The sequence below is a fragment of the Schistocerca piceifrons genome, chromosome 5, assembly GCF_021461385.2.
Source record: "Schistocerca piceifrons isolate TAMUIC-IGC-003096 chromosome 5, iqSchPice1.1, whole genome shotgun sequence".
Classification (NCBI taxonomy): Eukaryota; Metazoa; Arthropoda; class Insecta; order Orthoptera; family Acrididae; genus Schistocerca; species Schistocerca piceifrons.
The window spans coordinates 484199397-484212135 of NC_060142.1; the positions used below are offsets into that span (position 1 = coordinate 484199397).

The 12739-nt window shown below is 38.9% G+C and overlaps 1 protein-coding gene across 1 annotated transcript in view; it reads right to left on the reverse strand.

Moving 5' to 3' along the window:
* The window catches only part of LOC124798695 (protein FAM219A), a 119837-nt gene that overhangs the window by 58166 nt on the left and 48932 nt on the right, over positions 1-12739 (reverse strand). The window contains exon 2 of the mRNA XM_047262205.1: positions 672-750. Within this exon, the coding sequence (XP_047118161.1) occupies positions 672-750 (79 nt within the window). The remainder of the gene's footprint in view (positions 1-671; positions 751-12739) is intronic.

A 12739-nucleotide genomic window follows, 5' to 3' on the forward strand; every position in this document is an offset into this window, starting at 1 on the left:
TATGAGATTGATAATTCAAAGTACAGAAACTGCATTTGTAACTTTTATTTATTTTATCCCACCTCAATTTACTACTGCTTGATGACCACCAAACAAATGTTCAAGTGCTGTTTCAAAGACTGCTAAGAAACATTTACAAAATCTCCAGACAATCAGGAAGTCAATCTAGTCCTAATTCTCTAGCACACGCAAATAACACATAACTTCTGAAAATAACCTTACATGAAACTAAATTATAAATGGCTGTCATTTTCAACATGGATAACTAATGTCACACTGTAAACAAACTAATTCTGGTGTGTGACTTGAGCAGTATTGGTATGGCAGTCAAGAGAAAGATGGGCAAGGTGCTTGACATTAAGACATCAGTCACAGTCAAAGCATGGGTGTCCATTTAATGGGACATATCATCTTTCAGGTAATGCTGGCACTGGTACTTTCACATGCCAGAAATGTCAAAAGTGCAGAGTCAGCATTAATAAAATTTCAGAAATATTTTCTTCTTATACAATTTAGCTTTATAAATGATGACATAATGTAATAATATGTACAGCCAAAAATTAATTTATTTGTGCTTTCTTCTTTTCCAGTAATAGCTGTAACACCCAATATTTGGGTCCAGTGTGACAGTATGCACAGTAAACAAGAATACTGATCAGCTACATTCATACCGAGCTTTCTGTGGAGCTGTTTTGCACTGCTTTTTTGGGGAGTTGCCACAGTGGTGCTACTGCATGAACTGTCACTGGCCTGGAAATAAACAGAAATAAGATAAAACAAATTATTAATTCTTCATTTCTCAACAGTGAACTGAAAATATAAGAGTTAACCACAATATAATATCGGCATACTCCAGAAAGACCTCAACAATATCCGCATTCAACAGAATACGATTATCACAATGTATTGCAGTACAAAAGTTTGTTTTGGTGACAGTATTAAGTCACTGTTGAAGTACAACATATCAGAGAAGTTGCAAATAAGGTTTCTGACAATGAGGCTCCTGCTGTGAAAAGAAAGCTGTAATGCACAGGACGTAGAACTTGATCATGGGACATTGATGGCATCTTTGTTGACTGCATCTGGCAACCTGCTCACAGTTACATGGGAGATGGCACTTTTAAATCTCCCATCTGTGTCCTGCCAGTCAGCTCGCTCTTCCATTGCTTGCCATCTCGGATGGGGTGGGGGTGGTGGGTGGATGGAGGGAATGGGTAATGGGGAGTGAGGGTTGGGGGTGGGAGGATGAGGGATGGAGGTGAGGGTTGGGGGAGGGAGGGGGAAGGATGGAGGTAGGGGAGAGAGTGGAAGGGGTGTCATGCGTACACACTGCCAGAGAATGCTGAATTAACATGCAACTCTGATTGACTGGTGCATCTTTATAAGCAGCCACACTCATAGCTTCACCCCAGATTCAGTGAACTTTCAGACTTGCATCAACATATCACAATGCTATTAAGTATTTCTAAGTTTCAGTGACTTACCAGGTCATATCAGCATCCAAGACTATTTCTTTCTGTATTAAGAACACCACACACTTTGCAGATAACTGAGCACCACAGAAGACCTACAGCTGCACAAAGTCGTGTGTATCTCAATTATTAACTGTACATATTGTAAATAAGTAAATAAACTCATTAATGCATTATCTTTTTGTAGATGTCTGACTGTATTAATTGGCCCCTTAAACTACTGACACATCATATATCCACTGGAAATCAGTCTTCTGCATAAGTGTGGCAGTTGTTAGAAATACATAAAACTTTTAATAATTTTTGTATGGTATATATTTCACATGTTCTGAGACATCGAGGGATCACTAGTTTAGTATTTATCACTAGTATTTATCACTAGTTTAGTATTTATCACTAGTTTAGTATTTATCACTAGTTTAGTATTTAGTAGTGGAGGGTAAAAATTGTAGAGGGAGACCAAGAGATGAATTCACTAAGCAGATTCAGTAGGATGTAGGCTGCAGTAGGTACTGGGAGATGAAGAAGCTGGCACAGGATAGAGTAGCATGGAGAGCTGCATCAAACCAGTCTCAGGACTGAAGACAACAACAACAACATATATTTCACAGCATTTTGTGTGGTATTTATTTCACAGCATCTCTAATTTCTATATGTTATGGCAACTTATGGAGAGCAGTTACTCACTACACTTATCCTTCACTAACCAATATTGCCAGATTGATGGATGCACAATGAAACCAGCATCAACCAAAGCACAGAATGCCAAGTGCGATATCCTCCTTTCCACTCTTTTGGTGTAAAACAAGAGAAATGGACAGAGTACTACCTGCAACTCAAGCAGTATTTAGCAGCATACAACATATCAGGTAAATCATGATGCTCTTCCTTGTTTTCGTAGGTAGGAGCGTATATTTTTACATTTTTCAGGAATTCTTTCCTTAGTTAAGTGCCACAAACCCTACCCTACATAAAAATTGCTTGAAAATGGACAACTTCTTCAGAGCTCAGATTCATGTAGCTGGACTCATTTTAAATTTCTTCATACATATCATAATAATCAGCCTTACAAGGAATGAATGGCTGAACTCAAGGGCACGACTAGAAACTGTAAATTTTTTCTGCTTTTGTGGAGTCCCATTTCAAGATATGTTTCACGATGCTATTATTCAAAACCCTGCTGATAACAGAATGTGGACTGACATACTAAAGCATCTTAATGACATGCTTAAAGTAATCAGAGCTCAGGAAATGTGAGACTCAGCTCAAGTTGACTGTAATGTACCTATTGTTGCAAAAGTGACTGCAGATAGCTCACAGTGACTCTGGTATGAATTGCGTGGGATAACTGGCACCACAGGCAATAGCTTAACAACACTGCGGGGCTCCCAGCATGTATGCATGCGAAACAAACACAATGTAAATTCTGTTCCACGCAAATATTGATTTGAGAAAATTGAAATAAATATGAGCTCTCATTTTAAGTCTGTATGCAGTACTCTTGGCAATCCAGATAGGTAACATGGACAAAAGCAAAACTTGTCTCATTCAAACCAGCTCTCCTCTGTTAGATGTACAGCTAAAGGCTTTTTCAATAGCAGTTCAGACAAAGACAGTTCCCTGAAAGTCTGAACAGGCAATCATACTCAGAGAGCAAATTGCAAACAATTTACCTCTCTGCTAGCAAATTGCAAACAATTTACCTCTCTGCTAGCAAATGGCAAACAATTTACCTCTCTGCAGGTTTGTAATCAATATGTACCACTTTAGTTATGTACTGATGCTTCAGTCACACTAATTAATGAAAATATTTATGATGAATTGGGAGATATTCATATACAAAAACAAAATGCCTTCAGTTCATGGCCTAAGTAGCAAAAGTATATCTGTTCTCGGAATGCATACTTTACAAGCAAAATACAAGAATACAACTACATCAGCACCTTTCACAATAGTTCAGTCACAGCCTAGCCACAATATTTTTGGCATGAATGCTTTTGAGTTTTTATGTTTTAACTATTCAGGGAATATGCCTGCTACTGATATACAATTTTCCCACACCAGTGGTCACCATTTGTGTGAAAGACAGACATGGGCAATTGTTTGGCAGCACACTAGGACACATGAAGAATTTTTATGTGTACATTACACTCAAAGAACAATGCAAAATCTCAGTTTTGCTGCACTTGTCCAGTATACGATGCCATTCATGATGAAGTTCCTTTTGAACTCCACAGATTACAAAAAACTGGAGTTTTTAAACCCATTTCTACAGGTTTATTGGCATCTCCCCTTATGATCATGAGAAAAGTAAATGGGAAGATCAGACTTTGTGCTAACTTTAAAGCTATAATTAACATTCAAACAGTGATTGACTTCTTTCTGGTTCCATGTACTGATGAACTTTTGGATCACCTAGCATGTGGACAATTCTTTCCAAAAATTGATTTAGCCAATGCTTATCTTCATCTTCCCCCTGGATGAGGAAACAAAACTTTTATGGTCATTAACATGCACAACAGCTTGTTTCAATAATGACAGCTTCCATTTGGAAGTGCCTTTGCTCCTTTATTATTTCAAGGATTTCTTAAAAAATGATGTCAGAAGTTCCCCCCTGTTTCCAGCCAAACACCAAAATAGCATCTTAAAAATTTGTAGTCTCTTTTCTAAGTTTTATCCAATTCAGGACCCAAGTGCAATTCACAGAAATGTTCATTTTTCAATACTGAAATTTAATATTTGGGATATATCACTGACCTCTATTGCACTTGTCCCTCAGCTAAGATTTAGAGCCCATACAGAGACTGTCTTCTCCCATAAATGTATGAAAACTCCAACCTGTTCCTGGCAAACTGACATACTTACATTAACTTCAGTCTCAGTGCAGTGCAAATATCTACTACTTTGCATTGCCTTCAGCATAAAACTGCTGCTCTTGAATGGACTATGAAAGTTAACAATCTTTTCAGAAACTTAAATACATTTGCTTTGTCACCCATGTTTATGCATTTTGATCAGAAAAAACCAGTAGTGCTTGGAGTGTAGTGCTTGGAGTTGATGTGTCATCACATGGAATAGGGGCAGTTATACATCACAAGTTTGGTAACACAAAATGCCCCATAGTATTTGCATCAAAGATATTGAACAAGGATCAGGTCAACTACAATGAGCTAGAAACCGAAGCTTCAGTCATAATTTATGGTCTCACAAAATGTCATCAATATTTGGGTAGTAGAATTTTTTTAATTCTTGTGACTGATCATAAGCCAAGGACTGCTTTATTTCATGTGGCAAAAGATGTACCTGATCATATAGTACAGAAGCTGAAACATCAGTCACTACTTCTTTCCAATTATAAGTATGAAACTCTCAATGGCCCTCCGACAAAGCATGCAAATGCAGATACACTGTCTCTTACCTATAGTAAATGATCCGTGTTTACACACAACAGAAGTTCCTCATCTCCAAATTGATCACTCTGATTCACAAGCACTGCAAATGTTTCCCACTAAACCTCAGTGGATCAAACGAACCACTGAACGCCATCAGCCATGACTACTCAAACACTACATTCAGATGGGTTGGCCTCGTAATCTGAAATAAATCTTGTTTGCAAATACCATGCACAACAGCCTTTCTCTTCAGAATGGTGTAATTTTACTGCATTCTCCTAATGAACAAACATGAGTCCTCATCCCCACACCTTTGCAACAACATGTGTTGAAACTATCACACAGAGGACATTAAGGAATCATTAGAACTAAGCAGCTAGCTCGCCAGCATTGTTTGTGGCTTGGGATTGATAAACAGACTGAAGATATGACAGCCCAGTGCTGCTCATGTATAGATAACCTGGCAGCACCAGGCCAAGAATTTTTTAAATGGGCCTCGACCTGACCTGATGGTCCTTGATGACAATTTCTTATTGATTTTGCTTATTCTTTCTGGAACACAAGATGGCTCATTATCATTGATGCACACAGCAAATATTCTTTTGAATGGTGGGCTCCATGTGGTTCCCAAGTCTTGCAGCGACTTCAAACCATAAAATTACCAAATATGCAGCAACCAGTTGCAAAATCATTTATTCACTTTTGCAAATCGATTTCATCTGATTAACAGCCATCATTGGTGCTTACAACCAATATGTACCCGGAGTAGTAATACTGTCTTAAGCAGAGGTCAAACATAAAAAAACCTCTGCTTAAGACAGTATTACTAGTCAGGGCACATATTGGTTGTAAGCACCGATGATGGCTATTAATCAGTTGAAATCGATTTGCAAAAGTGAATAAATAAAACATGATTTTGTAACTGGTTGCTGAATATTTGGTAATTTCAAATATTATTTTGTTATTCCAGTGCATTCAACTACTAGTGCTAGAATTATTTAAGCATTTGCTTCTGTCTTTGGTTAGAAGGTCTGTCACAAACAGTTGTTTTGGAGAACTGTCTGCAATTTTCTTCATCAGGCTTTCAACAATTTTGCCAATCAAATTTAATTCAACATATCCAGATGGCATCATTCTCTCCTCAATTGAACAGTGAAGTCGAATGTTTCACTCACACTTTCAAAGCTCAGGCCCGTGATCATCATTGAGTTTATTTGCGGGTAACAAAAAACACAAAATGTTTCTTTATTATTGTACTTGACTGTGCCTGAGACAGCTTGGCTTCCATTCCATGTGAAACAAAATCCAATGAGATTCCAGCAAACATGGAAGAATACAGCATGTAATGTATACATCAGGTTTATGAATGCAGGATAGGTACACAATTTTCCAGTGCTTGGTTGATTAGTATTCTAAAATTGAGCCACAGTTCCTCTACATTGGTCTGTTCCAAAGCTACTCAATAGGTTGTTGGCACTGCCAGGTACCGTTCAGCTTACTTGTGAGCATACACACGTTGGGTACACTACCTGCCAAATGGTTCTCCTGCACATATCCTGGTCATTTGGCCACTGCTGCCCACAGGCCGCCAGTCATTGTAGTATAGTCACATATGCTACAGCCCAACTGTCTGACTACCCATGCATCAGCTGTTTTTCCATTCCTAGCTACCTGTGCCTGTGGGCACCTGGCTGCTGCTAGCAGCTATGCGAGCTGGTACAGCCCACTCTATCATCTTCCAGCTCATAGTTAAACACTACATTTTCCACTTTCAGGCACAAAACTACACCTCTTTATTTGTTTTACTATTTGTTCTAGGTTCCCTTTCTAATTTGGTAATCACTGTTGCTTTATCACCTAATAGCCACTGACACCAGTTCCAACATGGATGTACACACTAGGGTTACTGTTAAATCTATTTGCATCATGAGTAAGCTTCCTAACTATCTGTTGTAGATAGTTTTCAGAAAAAATGTTCAATATTATTTTGCAGGACATCTTGTTATGTCCAACATTTATAAAATTGTAATTAACTCAATCAACTGTTGGATGATTAAAGCCTCCTTCAATGATGGCAGTATTATGGGAGAAAGTATGTACTAGATAGCTGAGGTTTTCTTAAAAGTTTTTCACTAATAGCACTACTTCCTCATGCCTGTATCAGCTTACATTCTCCTATATTTATGGCAAGGCTGTCATTCATCACTCCAAATAGAAATTCTATGTCATCCTGTGTCTTCTTACAGTTACCTAACAACTGGCAGTAGGTCTACAGTAGGAAGTAATGCCATTAGTGAAAAACTTTTAAGGAAACCTCAGCTATCTAGTACATACTTTCTCCCCTAATACTGCCATCATTGAAGGAGACTTTAATCATCCAACAGTTGGTTGAGTTAATTACAGTTTTATAAATGTTGGACATAACAAGATGTCCTGCAAAATAATATTAAACATTTTCTCTGAAAACTATCTAAAACAGATTGTCAGGAAACTTACTCATGATGCAAATAGATTTAATGGTAACCCTAGTGTGTACATCCACGTTGGAACTGGTGTCAGTGACTATCAGGTGATAAAGCAACAGTGATTACCAAATTAGAAAGGAATTAGGTATCATAAACAAACAGTTGCAGATTACTACTCAACTTATTCATCACATCATTCACATATACAGAGAACAAGAATGGTCCTTTTACATTTCCCTGGAACAACTTTACAATACCCTTGCTGCCAATGAACTTTCACTGTCCAGGACAACATACTGGGTTCTATTGTTTAAGATGAAGATGATGATGATGATGATATGTGGGTGAGAGTGCTAAAAAGCAAGGTAATCAGCAGCCTTGCACGAATGATATACAGACAAGTATGGTAAAAACCTATTAAAAAATAATAATAAATCAGTCAAGTTGCATTGACCAACAAGAACTGATGAGACAACCTGATAAGGTGGCCAGAAAAAGACCTCAAAAAAGTCAGACAAAATACTGCAGAATAACTAGATGAAATGAAGGATAAAATACCAGTACAGACATTGTTAAAAAAAGCACAGGTGACTTTGGCTGGGTGATCACTTAGATATAATGAGTGACTGAGCCACTCTGTAACAAATTAAAATTTCACATCTGGTATTTTGGGAAGAATTCCAGATATCACACAAAACCTTCAAACACAAATCAGACTCACCCCATCATCAGTTAAAATGGACGACAGGTCATGTGGGAGACACGGACCACCCCTCAGGCTGTCACATAAAATACTCTCAGTTACAATTTGTCATATCAACAGCTTTGTCCCACATCTGTGACACACCAGGGGCTCCTATTGATGCAAGAGAAAGCCATGCATTAATGGGCAATGTCCCACTCTAAGCCACGTAAGGGCCACTTCTTCAGCTCATCATGGTCACAATGAGGTAAACCACAATCTCACTGAAGGTTTTATGGAATGTAGCTTATTATTCCTCATTTCCAGCCACTGAGCATACCAACAATACCTGATGATATTGGTCACAAATGAGGTAACAGCCTGCATGAGGAGTGAACACCAAACACGAAGTGGAAGGGAGCAAGCCTCCTTGGCAGCAGCAGCATCAGCAAGTTCACTGCCTGAGTCCCTGCGTGGCCTGGAACCTAGCAGAAAATTATTTCTTTGTCCTGTCTTTGCAAGAGAAGATGAGCATCCTGTACTTCTTGCACCACTGATGTTCTGGGTACATCTGACCTATAGTGAGAAGAGCACTGTGAGAATCTGAGCAGATGAGGAATTTCTTGCCATGGCCTCCCATCTACTCCATTGCCCTCAGGGTAGCTAACAATTCTATGTAATAAACTGAAAACTGCTCTGGGAGCCCTTTCCTGAGGACAATGTTTGGGGAACATAACAGAGCAGCAGATAAAACCCCTTTGCTTAATCCCATCCATGTAGACAGCAACACAATCTGGGTGGTGGTGTAAAATCTGGTTGAATTTACTTTTAAAAATATAGCCTGCTGTACAATTATTCTGATAAGCAGCCAATTCGAAAAGTAAGGTGGGCCACTTTAGTAGCCAGGAGGATCCCCTACTCCATCGATTGCTTTGGACATTAATGCCCCCCCCCCCCCTCTCCCTCCCCTACGTGTAGTGACTCAAGACCCTCCCTTGCATTGATTCCAAATAACCTCTTTGCCCACGATTGGTTATGGAACAGTTGCTCCAGTGGTGGCTGTGCAACAAAGATGGGTGCTCATGATTATGGAATGGGCAAAGCCCTTTATGCTTGGTGTACCATGAGGAGATGACATCAAATAGACAGCAGAGGCTCAGCAGCGTCTGTGCACAGGCTAGTAGCTGGCCTCATGCGGTAACCCCTGCTGACAGCCTAATACCCTCATGCTGAACCACATATAGCATCTTGGGGTATGAAGGCCTTGCTAATCCATAAACCTAGCCAGGGTGTATACGTGGACGAGGAAAAAAAATTCCCGAATTTTGTCAGATTTCCCCGTTTAAAAATACACTTTCTCCCGGATGAAAATACACTTTTTCCGTGTTAAGTAACAGTATACTTTTCCTCGGAACTTATCAATCCTTTCAATGGTTGTGGTTTTGTACACCAGTGTAGAATTTCCCGGCACTTTAGAAAACGAAACTCAGGGGGAAAAACACGTTTTGGAAAGATGTCTGATGTGCGGCAACATGTACAATGAATATTTTCGTATCAAAAAGTATAAATTCAAATTCCACCACACACCACATGTTACTTTACGAAGGATTGAAATCGAGATTGTGATGCACTTTTGTAAGCCAGTCGTAGTTCATATCAAGCGATCTTGCCAGCCAATGGCAGCGGATATTCAGAGCACAGGACACGTGATGTAGTCAGCCAATAGCAACATCACTGTTAAGAAGCACGAACACACAAAAAGAAAAATATAATGGTTTTAATTAATAGTGTTGCTACAAGAAAAGAAAAGCTTTTACGTATAATATTGGACTCTAAGATAAATAGGCTGCAAGAGAAACTAAGCTGCCACACATTAAGTTGATATTTTTTGTGCGTGTTACACTTTAAGACACATCACACAAACGTGCCAGTAAATTTTTTAACGACAACATAAATGTCTGATCTCCTGGGCGCGAAAATATTCTAAATGATCGTCCTCAAAGATATGATTTTTGAATGAGAGTCAAACGCTCTGTGATTTAAGAAATTCATCGAACATTCGCGTACAGATTTCATCTTGCGAAAAAGGAAATTTACTTTGAAAGTAACGCTTTTCAAACAACCATTCGGAATGTTTTCCCGCAACCTGTTAGAAATAGATTTGTTTCAGCAGTTGCCAGAGAGCGCTAGATAACAGGCGTCACCGTGCTTGCGCAGCTACGATGACGCAGGAAGCCAGTGCGTTCGTATGTGTAAAACATTAAAAGATCTTCCATTATGTCACAAAAGAACATTAGAGGATACTCCAAGAACATGGGAATTTTGTGAACCATACTAAAGTGCATAATTCGGCTTAAAGTTCACATTCGTATGTCCAGAGTCAGATGTAAATTTTCTTGGAGTGCCAGTTCTGTATTATCTCATGTTTGGTTCTTAATTATGGCATAACGCCATATGTGCTAGAAGATGAAAACGTGAACTTGAAATGCAGCGAACAGTTGAAACTAGCCAATAGTGCTCAATTAAGCACTTCGTTTCAAATAAATTGACTGCCTCAGCAGAGAAGATTAATAAAAGTCAAATTTCTTTAACAAACCGACAAAAATGACTTCATTGTTCTGCAAGGCGATTAATGCTTTACTCTCAGAAAGGTGGAAATAAAATAAAATCTGAAACTAATACCATATTTTAGCCTTTCATAATTATGTGAATGTATTTTAATTCACTTGATAGCTCCCAGCCACAGAAATCCGTTTTGTTTTCATTTGACGTTAGAGCAATAAACGAAGATGAAACAGCAAAATCACTTAACGTAAACACGGGTCACGTAGAAAATACCACGTCCCCACAACAACTCAGATGACTCTGTGCATCAAGTCCGGATCTACGGTATTTCCGAACCGGGTCACTATTAGACAGCGGCACTCCCCCTCCCTTGAGCGTTTGACGTAGGACGCCATAAATTTAAAAAATCAATTTTTCAAAGATATCTTCATTTTTTAGCGCACATCTTTCTGATACATAAAACATATATGTTCAAGGGAACATAAGACATGTTATTTGGTCTTAAGTGTGCCGAAGTGCACTGCCACGCCTCTTCACAGAGCATTCTTCCATCGCACGTCTCTGTATTATGTTCTGTGGAATTCAAACGTCTAATATTTTGTAATGGGTGCCATCAAACTATATTCAGGCCAGTGGAAAATAAAATGTCCTGTGGTGCCTCTCCTGCTTCCAGTCGGCCGGTTTGACATCCTGCCCTTCTTTTAAAAAAAAATGTCACAATTAATACTAGATGGGATTATTTGTAACCGGCAGAACAAGAGCTCTTCAAACAATTTGCAGTCTTTACTGCCTATTAGCTAATAAGTGTTTTGTGTGACATAAAATTAAATATAGGATACATAAAACGAGTAAAGACAAGAGACAAGCAAGACAGTATGAATTGCTTCAATCCTTAAGTCCTAGCTTTTTTTCTCTTTAATCTTGCCATAGCTTTATACGGCGTACTTTCCTTTCTGGGAAAGAATCTGTTACCTCATCAAAGTTCATCAACGTTTTGCTGCATGAAAAAACGAAATTTCGTTGCTAATACTAGAAAATCTGTTAATACAAATAGTACCCAAGACTGGAGTGGTTTCTCGATCTTATTACGTGTATTTTGTCACTGTTTGTTACATAAAACGAAACGGTCCTGACTAATATTGCAGCAATTGTTATGCACACCAAATAAACGAGAATCTTTTGGCATAAATGGTCATTTTTATAACACGACAGAGTATAATTCACGAAGTACCAATATCAAATGCCTATTAGGCCTACTACATGCAAAAAGTTTTGTGTTAGGAAATAGTTTCACATGTTGATTCATACTCTCTAGCTTCTGAACTATGAGCTCGAAAAGTAGTAGTACGAAATTTTTATATAAATCTGGAATCGTCATATTCTTCCGTAATTTGTGAGAGTCCCCGTTTCTTCTCCTTCCTCGTTCTAGCAAACAATCTTGTCATCACTATTCCTGCCAGTGTCAAAACTTATTCTCTGTTTAGCTTCACTAACCCTGCCACAATCACCGGTTTATTTATTCCTCATTTATTCTCCGGTAAGGTGTTATTACACGTTCGTACAACGCATTTTTCGCGCAATTCCCAGAATAGAACTTTAGCGATTGCTAGCCGGGGACTGTGTAACTGGCCCTTAGTAGTGTAGCGCGGTTTGGCAAAAATTTACTGTCAACATTTCATTTTCTTGGATACATGGAGAAGAAAATGCATAATCTTTGTTGCCTGTTATTCCTGTTAGTCGTTTATTTCCACTCTGGTAGTCTGAATCAATCTAATTCGCTAGTAATTATAACAACGCTGATCAGTTGCAAACCCAGCTTACCACATAAACAGCGATTGGCATTCACCCGTTCGGCTTTATTCGCTCAGCTCGTATAGCTCCGTCCCCTTTTTTCTTTATTTCTAGATGCGGTGGGGATTCCCCCGACAGACACCACGTACTATGGGGTAGCATTCATCTCACGCTAGGTGAGGAGAGCTCTACGTCATAGTGACGTAACGCTACGTCATGATGGCATAAATAAACCTAAATCGACTTCATGAGTACGTATGTCGATCTTTGCAGTTGTACCACAGAGGTTGCACGGTAACGTGAAAGCTAAAGCCGGGTTCACACACACAACGAAAGTATCGCCAGAAGTCAAGTCACTCTGAAGTGGCGCTG